This window comes from Aethina tumida, chromosome 5 (genome assembly GCF_024364675.1).
Source record: "Aethina tumida isolate Nest 87 chromosome 5, icAetTumi1.1, whole genome shotgun sequence".
NCBI lineage: Eukaryota > Metazoa > Arthropoda > Insecta > Coleoptera > Nitidulidae > Aethina > Aethina tumida.
Genome location: NC_065439.1, coordinates 15,487,665 through 15,502,464, shown reverse-complemented (window position 1 = coordinate 15,502,464; position 14,800 = coordinate 15,487,665). Strand labels below are relative to the sequence as shown.

Here is a 14,800-nt window from a genome sequence, read left to right as displayed (position 1 = left end):
TCTATTAAATCTATTAAATCTATAAAATCTATAAAATCTATAAAATCTATAAAATCTATAAAATCTATAAACTCTATAAAATCTATAAACTCTATAAAATCTATAAAATCTATAAAATCTATAAAATCTATAAAATCTATAAAATCTATAAAATCTATAAAATCTATAAAATCTATAAAATCTATAAAATCTATAAAATCTATAAAATCTATAAAATCTATAAAATCTATAAAATCTATAAAATCTATAAAATCTATAAAATCTATAAAATCTATAAAATCTATAAAATCTATAAAATCTATAAAATCTATAAAATCTATAAAATCTATAAAATCTATAAAATCTATAAAATCTATAAAATCTATAAAATCTATAAAATCTATAAAATCTATAAAATCTATAAAATCTATAAAATCTATAAAATCTATAAAATCTATAAAATCTATAAAATCTATAAAATCTATAAAATCTATAAAATCTATAAAATCTATAAAATCTATAAAATCTATAAAATCTATAAAATCTATAAAATCTATAAAATCTATAAAATCTATAAAATCTATAAAATCAAATCTATAAAATCTATAAAATCTATAAAATCTATAAAATCTGTATAATATAATATTCGTGAAATCTCTATAAAATAATGCTCATAAAATCAATAAATGGAAATTTTAAAAACGCCTTAAATTATGTATAAAATGTATAGAATATATAGAATGTACAAAATGTACAGAATGTAATGAATGTACAGAATGTACAAAATGTACAAAATGTATAAAATGAATAAAATATTGAAATGTATAAAATGAATAAAATGTATAAAATGTATAAAATAATGTATAAAATGTTTAAAATGTATAAAATGTATAAAATGTATAAAATGTATAAAATGTATAAAATGTATAAAATGTATAAAATGTATAAAATGTATAAAATATATAAAATGTACAAAATATATAAAATGTATAAAATGTATAAATGTATAAAATGTATAAAATGTATAAAATGTATAAAATGTATAAAATGTATAAAATGTATAAAATGTATAAAATGTATAAAAAGTATAAAATGTATAAAATGTATAAAATGTATAAAATGTATAAAATGTATAAAATGTATAAATGTATAAAATGTATAAAATGTATAAAATATATAAAATGTATAAAATGTATAAAATGTATAAAATGTATAAAATGTATAAAATATGTGAAATGTATGTATAAAATTAATGAATAAACTGTATAAAATATTTAGAATCAATAAAACGAAAAAATATATAAATTTGTCTTATTTTAATCAGTAAATATATATTAAAATTTTAACTACCGTTAAATGAGTCTAAAGATTTAATTTACTGTGTTAAATTACTCGTTAAAAATCGTTATAAAAACATTAATATTAAAATTTAAAACTATTAACATTATTCGAGTATATAAGTCAACATAATAATTAAATTTGAATCTTGTACTTGAATTGTCTAAAGAATTACCGAAAAAGTGGCGGAACGAAATAAAAATCTTAAAAAGCCTTAAATCTTTTAAGATCATTCATAAAACTGTCTTATCACATTTTTAGATGCAAATCCATTCAGCCGTTGTCAGTTGTTCTCATTCAATTTTCAGTGCCTGTTCAGCACTTTAAATGAGTTGTCACCACTCAAACAGCCAAATGACGAAAAAGACCCAAATTGCCGTTCCAAATTCCCAAACAATACCTTGACCGATTTCCAAACCAAAACGTATCGACTGTCGGTACGTCCTAAACCGCATGCATGTTTCACGTATTTAGCTGCGTCTAATCCGACAAACACAACAAACAAGAGCGGCTCGAGTGTGCGAAAGGGCCGCAAAAGGGGGCCCCATTGTGTCCCGATTGGCAAGTGTGAAGTGATTTTGACGCGCGCACAATGCCAGTACCCCGTCGCGGTACTTTACAGCCACCGCAGCAAAGGGACGCGCCGCAAACACACTCATCCGACTGAACGTAATTTGGCTTCGTGATGACACCGACAAACGTTCCGTTCGGCTCGTTCGTACGGTAGCCCTTTGTCGAAACGGGGACCGTCTTGACTTTTCGGCTTTTGCGTTCCGGCCATTTATCCCGTTTTAGTTCGTTCCCGATCTGTCCGCACACGGTTCGTTTAACGAGATCGCAAAACGTTACTGACAAATGGACAACGCCAGACGTGGAGCTCTTAATTCGACGATTAAGGGATGCCGGAATGGGGCGAGGAGAAAACGAAAAATCACACCGTCTCCTTTATTGGGTTTTGTTACTTTGTTTGCAGTTGTTTTCTGCGGGCTTTCCTTTGTACGTCCAACACAATTAACTTGGACACACTAGAAAAATACAAATAAATGACGGGAATGAAAGAAAACCACATGGACAGTACACAAACAAGTTACAGTAATATCTTTTAGTTGGGGAAACTCAATTATATAAATATAAGGATATTAATCAGTTTGAATCAATTATGAATTGTCTTAACATATTAAAAAATATTATAAAAGTAAATATAATATATATAATAATTTTTAATTAATGCAACCAATAGATGTGTTTCATAACTTATCCGAAATTGTTTAACCACTTCTAAATAATAAGTCAATTTAAAAAAAAATCTAGTAAAAGTCCAATAGAAAACGAAATAAAAAATGTTAAAGCTTATAACAAACTTTACTTTTGTACTTTTTTATGCAGTGTTTTCTTCTTAATATTCTCAATTATTGTAACCCAAACAATTTTTATCTGTTTTTTTATTGTTTCAACAGAAGTATACCGTACGGAAGTACAAAATATCGGTAAATTGCGTGAACAGATCACAACGGCTGCCTATAATCTGCGTCTCCGAGAACAGCAGCAAGGAGGAACATTGGAACTAATGCGACGAAACTGTATAAGTCTGGTCCAAGTTTGCTTGCAATTCAATGGAGAAAACTTTGAACAGCTTTTGTAGAATAAGGTTTGTAACTTTTTTTACCTCGTTTTCTATTGGACTTTTATTAGAAAATATTTCGGATAAGTTATGAAACAACCTGAATATAAAACGTCAGTTGATGTTGATGTTGATGTTGATGTTGATGTCGATGTTGATGCTGATTAATCTATTACAATTATATTATTAAATATGTATAATATTTTCTTACCATTTCCACTCTTACTTATCACTACATCAAATATGTTATACGAAATAATTGAAACAAAACATTTCAAAATCAATCATTTTAAAACCTAAAAATAAGATTAAGAAAATATTTACATTGTTTGAATTTGAAATTAAGTTGAAGAATTTTTTTATACTTTTAAATTATTAATAATTAAAAGAATATTAATTAATTAAATGTTTAAAAAAAACTTGTTTTTTTTAAAACTTCAAACGACAATAAATCAAATAATAAATAAAAATATATGTTTAATTTTTGAACCAAAACATTACAAATTCAATCATTTAACTTAAATTTAAGATTAAAAAATTATTTTTATTGTTTGGTTGAACAAAGTTGAACTAAATTTTTATAGTAATAAATTATTAATAATTATAAAAATATTGAGACAAATAATTAAAAAAAGATCTATTTTCTTGCCATTTCCAACGACAGTATATCAAATAAAATAAAAATTATGATAAATATATATTTAATATTTGAAACCAAACATTTCAAAATCACTCATTTTGAAACATAAAAATAAGATTAAAAAATTATTTATATTGTTTGGATTTGAAAGTAAGTTGAAGAAAATTTTTATACTAATAATTTGCTCCTAATTAACACAAATTATTTACAAAAAACTATTTTCTTACCACTCCGAATGACAACAGTAAATCAAATAAAATAAAAATATATGTTAAGTATATATTTAATATTTGAAACAAAACATTTCAAAATCAATTTTTTTGAAATCTGAAAATCAGAAATTATTTATATTGTTTGGTTTTGAAAGTATGTTGAACAAATTTGTTTATACTAATAAATTATTAATAATTATAAAATTATTAATTGAGATAAATTATTTAAAAAAAGTTCTATTTTCTTACCATTTCAAATTAAATTATATCAAATAAAATAAAAATATTTGATAAATATATATTTAATATTAGAAACAATTTAATCATTATGGTATCTAAAAATAGGATTAAAAAATGATTTATATTGTATGGATTTGAAAATAATTTATTTTTTATACAAATAATTATGAAAATATTAATTAATATAAATTATTAAAAAAAACTATTTTCTAACCATTTCAAAAAACAGTAAATTAAATAAAATAAAAATATATGTTAAATATATATTTAATATTTTAAACCAAATATTTCAAAATCAATCATTTTGAAACCTAAGAATAAGATTAAGAAATTATTTATATTGTTTAAATTTGAAAATAAGTTGAAAAAAATTTTTTATACTAAGAAATTACTAATAATTATGAAAATATTACTATAAATTATTTACAGAAACTTATTTTCAGTATATCTAATAAGATTAAGAAATGTTTACATAGTTTGAATTTGAAATTAAGTTGAACAATTTTTTTATACTTTTAAATTATTAATAATTATAAAAATATTAATTTATTAAAGTATTTAAAAAACTTGTTTTCTTAAACCTTCAAACGACAATAAATCAAATAAAATAAAAAAAATTGTTAAATATGTATTTAACATTTGAAATTATTTACATTGTTTAGATTTAAAAATAAGTTAAATATTTTTTACATTAATAAATTATTATTAATTATAAAAATATCAAATTAATATAAATTTTTACAACAACTTATATGTTAAATAGATATTTAGTATTTAAGACCAAGTATTTCAAAATCATTCAATTATTGTAAAAAATAAGATTAAAGAATTATTTATATTATTGGGATTTAAAAATATGTTGAATAAAAATTTTTATACGATTAAATTACACAATAAAAACATTAATTAATATAAATTATTTACAATAACCTATTTTTTTATTACTACAATCACATTAACACATTAATTAAAGATATATTTAATATTCTAGACAATATTTTAAAATCAATCATTATAAAACCTAATATTTTTTATACTAATTATTATAATATTTACAAAAACTACAAAATAAAATATATTAAAAATTAAATAAGAGGAGAAGTTATTTTCTCCTATATACATACAAATAGATATTTTTTTCATTAAAAAAACAATGATGAATATTTTGATACCTAAAAATACATTATTTTATAATTATAATATAATTTTATAAACTGTTTCACTGATAACTGATGTAATCTGCTTTTTGTATAAGATAATTATATTATATATTAGTAAAAAAATAATAAAAGTGATATATTTAAAAAGAGAATATTGAAAAGATTTTATTGAAAAAAATTACCTGTTTATGATGTATACTAATATTAATAATATTAACTCTATAAAAATTTTATTCAAACCTAAGAAATTAATATTGATATTAAATATATACTGAATTTTGCAAAATACTTAACAAAATCTTAAGTAACCAACTTAAAATTCATTTTTTGTAATAAGTATTATAAATATTCTATGTTGCTATGCTATGCTGTGCTATCCTCCATCACCCATACTAAGATTTTTTATTTTATATTTCCATAACAAATTTCCATCCAACGACGAAACCAAATAAAAACGATAATTCGTCCATAAAGCAAAAAACCCAGATACATGTACAAATCGCTTGTTCCCCCGGGGCCGGAAGAGTGTCGCTCGAGCCCCTTAATCCAATTACGCTACACCCCGTCTCCGGGAGTCGAACCCCACGGCGGCCCCCTAGACGAACGGCCGCACCATGATTTATGCATTCGGTGGCCATTTTGGATTTTTCCCCATTGTTTATACGGCCATTGGTGATGGGTGCAACCGGGGGCCCACGCTCGTACGGTTTGCCCGAGTGTGAAAATCGCCGGGAACAATAACGCGGACCGGCCACATTTGTATGACTTAGGTATATCTAAGTGGCACTGGAAACGTTTCTCCGGTTGCACATGGTAATTTCATTATGGGAAGCCGCAATAAGGGTAAGACGCGCGTCGTTTGTCATCCTGGAAATTGTTGTTCGTGATAAGAAGGGTGGGTTTTTGGAGTTGTGATTCATTGTTAAAGTTTCAGTGATACTGACTGTATAAACTAATAACAGTAGGGGAAATTAAATTTTCTAATGGCCTTTATTAAAGTAAATTAATTTTCGTAAACTGTCGGCATGCAGTGAAAATTCAATTGAACATCAATAACTTCAATGATTCAAATGTTTTTATAATTACAACAAATTAGCGGTCGCTTCATTCAATTGTAGACTTTCTGTTTTCAGACAGTGAATTAAGTGATAATTTAGAATAGTCAATATTCTTTCGAAAAAATCTATGAGAGAACTAAGATATCTTAAACTCATGATGATTTCAACTAATTATATGGCACTAAATTCGATATGTAGAGTTTTTGGAGAGAATTCTTAATTCTGTTGGTCAGATTTTCATAGATATCGTAAACCAGGCACTATATTTAAGTGATAACTTGGAATATCCAATATTCTTTTGAAAAAATATTAGAGAACCTAGATAACTTGTATATCTTGATAATTTCAATAAATTATCTGACACTATATTCGATATGTATCATTTTTAGAGGAAATTCTTAATTCTGTTGGATAGATTTTGATAGACCTTGTTCACCAGGCACTATATTTAAGTGATAACATGGAATATCCAATATTCTTTTGAAAAAGTATTAGAGAACCAGATAACTTGTATATCTTGATAATTTCAATAAATTATCTGACACTATATTCGATATGTATCATTTTTAGAGGAAATTCTTAATTCTGTTGGACAGATTTTGATAGACCTTGTTCACCAGGCACTATATTTAAGTAATAACTTGGAATATCCAATATTCTTTTGAAAAAGTATTAGAGAACCAGATAACTTGTATATCTTGATAATTTCAATAAATTATCTGACACTATATTCGATATGTATCATTTTTAGAGGAAATTCTTAATTCTGTTGGACAGATTTTGATAGACCTTGTTCACCAGGCACTATATTTAAGTAATAACTTGGAATATCCAATATTCTTTTGAAAAAGTATTAGAGAACCTAGATAACTTGTATATCTTGATAATTTCAATAAATTATCTGGCACTATATTTGATATGTATCATTTTTAGAGGAAATTCTTAATTCTGTTGGACAGATTTTGATAGACCTTGTTCACCAGGCACTATATTTAAGTGATAACTTGGAATATCCATTATTCTTTTGAAAAAGTATTAGAGAACCTAGATAACTTGTATATCTTGATAATTTCTATAAACTATTTGGCACTATATTTGATATGTATCATTTTTAGAGGAAATTCTTAATTCTGTTAGACAGATTTTGATAGACCTTGTTCACCAGGCACTATATTTAAGTGATAACTTGGAATATCCGATATTCTTTTGCAAAAGTATTAGAGAACTTAGATAACTTGTATATCTTGATAATTTCAATAAATTATCTGGCACTAAATTCGATATGTATCATTTTTAGAGGAAATTCTTAATTCTGTTGGACAGATTTTGATTGATATCAGTGACCAGGCACTATATTTAATTAGGAATATCCAATATTAGACAGAATAAAACTTAGATAACTTGGATATCTTGATAATTTCAATAAATTATTTGATCCTACATTCGATATGTAGAGTTTTTAGAGGGAATACTTAATTCTGTTGGACAGACTTTGATAGCTCTTTATAACCATTTAAATAATAATTTAGAATAGCTAATATTCTTCTGAACAAATCTTTGACAGAACTTTGAAACACATCAAATATATTGAAATTACAATTCAATTTCAATATTGTATAATGGATATATTGATATTTAACAACAAATGTAAAAAGTTATAAAATATAAAAAATAGACCAAATTATACTCTTTCTTTTGATGCTGAGTTTGCCAACTTCTATAGAATTTAATCATTTTCAATGTTCAATAAATATTATAAAAAATTTTACAAATGTTTTCAAGATAATTAATTAAATCTTGATAAATTCGTAAATTACAAAGAAAAATTGATCTTTCTTTCAAGTTCATCCTGTTAAATAACTTTCACTTTTATTAATAATAGTTTTCTACAACTATTTGAGTACTTTCTAAGATATGAGGATGACTTTTTATATTTATGTCGTCCGGATAAATCGAATTTTTCTCTGGAAAATCACCTACAATATTAGTTTATCTACAAGAATATATTGTACTAAACAAGAATTAAATAAATAACTTTTAAATGATGAACTTTATTTCGGAAAATGTAAACTGTAATTTTATAAAAAAGTTTTAACTTTATTTTTTGATTGTTGCACATTCAAAAAGTCGGTATTAGAAACATTTAAAAGATTACTGAATGATAAGAATATATATTTTGAATTATTTTTGTATTATAAAACATTTTAATTTAATCGTTTCAAAAGATATAAAAATCATTTAGTTTAATCGAGTTTAGTTAAAAGTTAAGTAATGAGATTTAATTAAAAAAGTTGAGAAGAGTATGTTTTTATTATCAATTATTTTTTCAAACTAACTAACTAACTAAAATTTCACTTTTTTATCTGCTTTAAGACAAGAAACTTTTAATTATTTAATTGTTAATGTAAAATACTAAAATACAATTTTCCATTTAACATTTTTCCCAATTATGTTTAAAACACCACAAATCATAGAATATAGTTTGTTGTTTGAGTGGGTAAATATTATACTTTTAAAAATTATTTCAAAAGATGTAAACTAAGTTTTCTAATTGCCATTCGCCATTTAAATAAAAAAACATGCAAAAAATATTTATAAGAGTAAGATACTGATTATAATACGTTTTAAATGTATGTAAATGTATGTAGATTATGGATAAAAATTAATTTTAAAAATAAATAAAAATTCAGCAAAAGAAGCAGATAACTAAATATATTAAATATTTTATCATCATTACCTTTCCAGTCTACAACTATGTTACTACAACTTCGTAAGGCAAAGCCTTAAAAAATGTGTAAATATAGAATAGTTTATTTCCTCGAAATTGTCATCAATTTTCATTCAAATAAAAACGTTACATCATCATATGTACATACACCCTTAAGTGATCAAGTAATTGATCTGGGAACAACCCTTTGGAGGTGGTTGTGAATTTCGAGTGGCAATCCATCAAAATATGTCGATTGTGTGTGTTCAGTAGGGAATTTCGCATTCGAGTGGCGGATTGAAACGTATCTGATATTAATTGCCCCAAATTGGACCGTGCGAGAATACCTCAACTCTCCGCCTGATCGTGGATTTATCTCACGTAGACCGTTTCATTATCATTCAAATTAAAATCGGAAATTTCTACCAGGAAAACGCTTTCCTTTGTACAAAATTTATTAACGAGACCTTCCTTTTTTTTCGATTTCTATCCAGCTGAAGTCGCGAACATGCTAAATTATTAAAACCAAGCTAGGAAATGTCCCATTTTTTTAATAAAAATTTATAAAGTCACTTAAACACTAATTAAATTAAAATATGTATAATGCCCCCAACCGTGGACACATTTTGATCGATCTCCGATTCAATTTAAAAACGTACGTGCATTGAAAACCGCAACCGATGCATACAAAGTCATCGTAGTGCAAAGGGGTGCGTTACCCACTTCATATTGGGCAGGCCCCCGAGGTTCGAGGGTGTTGCGAAACTATTGTCGTCTGTCCCCTCTCAGCCCTTGGGCTCGTGGTCCGGCCCCTTTTTCATAATTCGAGTGCCCTCTTTAACCGGTGTAGTTCGGCCAGTGGTTCAGTCACCCTCTCAAGTGCCTTGCGAATCGGTCACCATGTTCGATACCTACCAGAAGTGTTCGAAAATCTTCAGGCCCTGGGACAACGTGCAAAAAACCAGTCCCGCCACGCCAACACCCCCGCCAAGTGAACCGGAAGTGTCGCAGAGTGCTTACAGTTTGCCCGGAGCTTCCGGGTTGTACCAGGATTACCCGGTTTATCCGCCGCAAGGGAATATCGCCCAGTATTTGGGGCTGACGTCGGGGGACGCCATGTTCTTGGAGCAGCTGTCCAACGGTTACGCGCTGGAGGAGTACAACAGGATTTTGACTCAGGAGCAGCAGCAGAAACTGATACAGGCCCGGAAGCAAAGACCGAAGAAGTACAAGTGTCCGCATTGTGATGTTGGGTTCTCAAACAATGGACAGTTAAAAGGACACATCAGAATTCACACCGGTAAGTTACAGTTTCAAAAAATTATGCTACAGTCCCAATTAAATAACTCAAAGCTGCGACTTAGTTTCTAATGTAACCTTTTCTTTCTAGGAGAAAGACCCTTTAAATGTGATGAAAAAGACTGCGGAAAAACGTTCACCAGAAACGAAGAGCTGACGAGACACAAAAGGATTCACAGCGGCCTTCGTCCTTTCCCTTGTACCCAATGCGGGAAACGTTTTGGTCGCAAGGACCACTTGAAAAAACACCTCAAAACTCACTATCCCACTCGGGGGATGTACGCCGTCCCCATCATGCTACCGTACGAGGCGTTCACCTCTCCCTCCCCTTACCCCCTTATGAATCTAATGTATTAAACGGGGGATTTTAGTTGGGGGTGTTAAAGCAATGTATTATATAAAAGTACTACTTTATTATTCATGAAAGACTGTACATAGTGATTGTAAATAGGATAAATTATTTATGTGATAAAATTTGTATATTCTATAATAAATTTATTTTTCTAATGACCGACAAAGCTTGTTTTTGTTCTATTGTTGCGGTCACACTTTTAAGAACCATCCTTTAAAATTTGACGTAAAGTTGCATAAAAAATAATTGGGGTGATTTCACAGATGAATTTGAATGGTTCCATTCATGTGTCATGTAAATGATGGAATGGGAAAGTACAAATTCTTGAGGTTTTGTCCAAAAAGTCTCAAACAAATGATTGATCGGACGTGTGGCGGTTTTATATAAAATTAAACATCATTGTTTACTGCGGTGGTGTTTCCAGTTTTGCGCAAAATTCGAAATTGATGTGTAGGCTTAATTTGAGCCCATTGTTAAAGAAAATGGGACATTAAAACAAGGTTATTGTATAAAAAATGTTTTTATTGATTTGCAGTTATTGTAAAATGCAGTTTGAATAGTATTTTTTAAATACAACATTGGACAAAAGTTGTGAATTCTCCGTTTTCTATTCGGTGCTCCCCAGTTTTTGGACATAGCCTTGAAGTTATATTCCTGAAACGATAAGTTGTGCAAAAAATTCTAAACAACTAAGCCTTAAAGTTTCATTATGCAAGATATTACACACTTCAAAATGAAATATTAAGCTAAGTCACATTAAAACGACACTATTTCTTTCTGAATAACAAGTTATTAAGTCAACTTTAAGTTAGTGTATTCCTTAAATCGGTTTAAAAGATTATCCTATTTATAAACCCTATAATCCGACCACAATCCATGTTCAGTATACGAACAAAACGGTCACTTAACCCCGCAAAACCGACAATAAAAGAAAAATTTACATTCAAAATAAGAAAATCCGGGTAATAAACGAAAATAAGTACGGCCACTTACGATCCGTCGGGGTCTAAGAGGCACACATCGATGAATCGGACGCTCACGTATTGTTCGCAGTTGATGACACAAAAGGACTTCGGAGCGGTCCACCTGACTTTTGCCTCCTTTATGCGCCCCAATTTGGGAGACTTGCCGTAATACAAATAGCCATTGTCCGAGGTCGCAATGAAATACCGATACTCGTACCTGCACCAGAAAATAACTAAGTTCATCTGTATTGTTCTTGGTGTAAAGTTAACGTGATCCGAACAGTTTTGTTGGGGTGTTAACAACTTGTTGATTGAAGCTTATAGTTTAATAACAAATTAATTACAAGTTGGGAACTGAGACGCTGTAAATTGTAAACTTGATACGAACACTCAAACGTTATAGGACCTTTAAACTTAAGCACGACAAATTAATACACAACTTGGATGAGAAGAAAGAGTAATTTGCCCGTCGCCAATTTGTCCATTAGCGGGGTAATGGAGGCGGCGTCCGCGGAGGCCCTATGTCGGACAGAAACACGTTCCGTCCCCCCGGAGAGCTTACCAAGTGCCGTACCCCGATAATGGACCCGGTTTTTGCGACGTGCATACGAAAAAAGGGCCGTGATGTCCGCGGGGATGGTCTCCTCATACGAGTAACGGCGGACGATGAGTCTGGCACGTTTTTACATTTGTATTCGCCGACGGAATTAATTTTGTCGACGGCGATTTTCGGTCGTTAGGGTTTTACTCACTTACTGCCAAGGAATGTTACGTTGGAGGCGTCGTCGTTCTCGTCGATCAGTATGAAGTCGAACGCGCCGTAATAACTGATGCCTTCGTTCAGAGTCACCCCTATTACGTACGGGTAGACTGAAATGGTTCTAAATTTATTAGAAAGTACGGTGATTGCTGCAGTGCTTACGACAAAAAGGCGGATGATCGTCAGTGAAGAGGTTAAACGAACCGGGTTGACCTTTTTCCAATTTTTCAGAGAAATAATTGGAGACAACTTTTTTGCAAGACGGCATAGTGTCCTTAAAAGCACAAATAAACTAAAAACTTCAATACTTGGTAGCTTTTTCCTTCAATTTTACCACTCTAAGATTAGTTTTGTTGTCGTTTAAAATCCCCAAAAACCGACACTTTTCCTCCTTAACAGCTTCGATGAAATATTTGAAGGACCTTTTGTGGCTGCAGCCCGGTAAAATCCTACTTTCGTCCAAATCCTCAAAAGTAACCTCGTCCAATTCGTTGTACGTTCTTTCTTCGATACACCCAGGTTGAGTTTTTGCCTCATTTAAGTAATAATCCACATGGCCAAACTGGAATTTAGTACCTTGACTGAGGGCTATAAATTTCCAACAACTACATCAATGTTTTAGATTTATTAGTCGGTCAGATTCAATTACAATCGGAGGCATCAGTGTGAAGCACTTCAACGAAAATGGCGTTGTTTGGGTTCAATCTCACTGCATCAGGCATTCCTGCAAATTTCAATCCTGTGGGATCCAGTGCTAAATAATTATACAAATGAATTGATGAACATAATGAATTATCGATAACAATACCGGTGATTTTATCAACTCCGACATCACAAGTTGCACCGACATATCCAGCAATGTGTGCCCCCATGCCATGTCCAACAATGTGAAGCTTTGCTCGTTTACATGTCTTTTCCTTTAAAAAATTATTATAATTATTACATTTTTTTATTCATACAACCTGTGCAACCTCTAATTTTTTGACAAAATACTTTATTTCTAAAGCCACAACTCTCGCATTAGCTGCGGCTTGATCGAACGGGGGCTCAGCCCCTTTTTGCCAATCCACTGATAAAATCTTGCGATTTTTTGACTTAATCAGCAACTGCAAAGCTAAATTCTACAACCTTAACAGTAAATGCCACAATTAAATCGAATTATTAAACCACCTTGATCCAACCAGTGTACCCATTACTGGTAAAATCATGCACCAAAATCATTAGAACATCCTCCTTACCAAGATCGATATCATTACAATTTGTCGTATCAGGATCCGTCATTGTCCTGAAAAGTAGCTGCGAACTATCCTGCAACTCATCACAATGCAACTTTTATATAATGCACCATTCCAATTACTTACATTAGCATGGCTTTTCGTTATGAACAGAAACTCGGTCTTGATTATATTCCTATCCAAGGCTTTCAAATTAATGGGCCTTACGCTCGAATTGTACCAAGTGCTGTCTGTGTTCAGGCAACCTAGGTCGCCGAAGCACTGGCTGAAATATTCTGAAAGTTCGGTATTAAGAATGTACGTGGGGCTAACGGGGGCTTTACCGTTTTGTTCGTCTTCTGCGGTTACTGTATTGGTTTCAAGGGTTAAAAACATGAAAATTGTGAATATTACTACTATTAAGACAAATGTGACACTTGAACATGACATAACAATTTAAAGAAATAATCTAATATTGAAGGGTAATAATTAGAACTGGTTTATATTAAAATCATCATGTATGTTGAGATTTTATGGATACTGTGCATTTAATAATACTAATATGTATTGAAAGTTCTAGAAAAATTATTTAATTATTAGAATATTTCATTATGTGTTTATGGTAAGGCATAGAAACAATAAATATAAACAAATATAATTGATTAATAGAAGTAACAAGAATACAAATAGATATTTATTCACATATGTTTCAGTTTTTCAAAAAAGTTGACTTAATTGTGTATTTTATGGTAATTCACTTTAACTTTTTTCAAACATAAAACCTGAAATATATCAAAAACGATTATGACAATTAAAATTAATCAAGAGTACCCTTTTTCTTGTAAATTGTGATCAGATAATCAGTGGTATAGAAAATAGGGTGAAAAAGCTTATTATATTGAATTGTGGGTGTTTTAGGAAAATATATACAAAATTTATTGGTTCAAATATTACCAAAATATGAAAATTTTTAAAATTAAACTTGGGGCCTGTATCTTCTTCGAGAAAAACCAGAAAAATATTTTAATAAGATTTTTTTCATTATTGACGTGTTCCATCCATTTCCAAATTTTGATTACTGATGTTTCTAATTTCGTCAGTAATAGATCAATAAAACTATAATTTGTTTTTTTAACAGCTAAATATTGAAAATATTGAAATATTATCACAATATATTTTAATATAATTAATTATAATTCAATTTAAAATAAACAGTTATCATTTAATCCTTGGGAATCCATAAGGTTTATGATAC

General features: G+C 29.1%; 2 protein-coding genes across 4 annotated transcripts; one reads left to right on the top strand and one right to left on the bottom strand.

The window, feature by feature from the left end:
- The first annotated feature begins 9,855 nt into the window (after nucleotides 1–9,855).
- Nucleotides 9,856–10,647, top strand: LOC109597109 (zinc finger and SCAN domain-containing protein 2). Its single transcript, XM_020012737.2, has 2 exons — nucleotides 9,856–10,255; nucleotides 10,346–10,647. The coding sequence occupies exons 1-2, from the start codon at nucleotides 9,856–9,858 to the stop codon at nucleotides 10,609–10,611; spliced, it is 666 nt and encodes a 221-aa protein (XP_019868296.2). The 3' UTR covers nucleotides 10,612–10,647.
- A 394-nt stretch (nucleotides 10,648–11,041) lies between these two features.
- LOC109597128 (inactive pancreatic lipase-related protein 1) lies at nucleotides 11,042–14,045 on the bottom strand. 3 transcript variants are annotated; one of them, XM_020012760.2, is made up of 11 exons: nucleotides 13,890–14,044; nucleotides 13,693–13,841; nucleotides 13,502–13,639; nucleotides 13,303–13,452; nucleotides 13,140–13,248; nucleotides 12,981–13,085; nucleotides 12,666–12,919; nucleotides 12,494–12,605; nucleotides 12,324–12,441; nucleotides 11,600–11,788; nucleotides 11,042–11,260 (listed from the first exon to the last, which is right to left on the bottom strand). In XM_020012760.2, the coding sequence occupies exons 1-11, from the start codon at nucleotides 13,993–13,995 to the stop codon at nucleotides 11,173–11,175; spliced, it is 1,518 nt and encodes a 505-aa protein (XP_019868319.2). In that variant the 5' UTR covers nucleotides 13,996–14,044; the 3' UTR covers nucleotides 11,042–11,172. The 3 variants fall into 3 exon arrangements, 2 of the variants coding, with proteins under 2 accessions (XP_019868319.2, XP_049823455.1); XM_049967498.1 differs by having other exon boundaries at nucleotides 13,693–13,831; nucleotides 13,890–14,008; XR_007548087.1 differs by having other exon boundaries at nucleotides 11,137–11,260; nucleotides 12,328–12,441; nucleotides 13,890–14,045.
- Nucleotides 14,046–14,800: the final 755 nt, after the last annotated feature.

Coding starts and splice junctions, on each gene's coding strand:
- LOC109597109 (XM_020012737.2), top strand. CDS start 9,856: ATGTTCGATACCTACCAGAAGTGTTCGAAAATCTTCAGGCCCTGGGAC. Junction 10,256..10,345: donor ACACATCAGAATTCACACCG/GTAAGTTACAGT, acceptor TTTTCTTTCTAG/GAGAAAGACCCTTTAAATGT.
- LOC109597128 (XM_020012760.2), bottom strand. CDS start 13,995: ATGTCATGTTCAAGTGTCACATTTGTCTTAATAGTAGTAATATTCACA. Junction 13,249..13,302: donor ATTTTGTCAAAAAATTAGAG/GTTGCACAGGTT, acceptor AATTTTTTAAAG/GAAAAGACATGTAAACGAGC. Junction 12,606..12,665: donor ACAAAACTAATCTTAGAGTG/GTAAAATTGAAG, acceptor TGTGCTTTTAAG/GACACTATGCCGTCTTGCAA.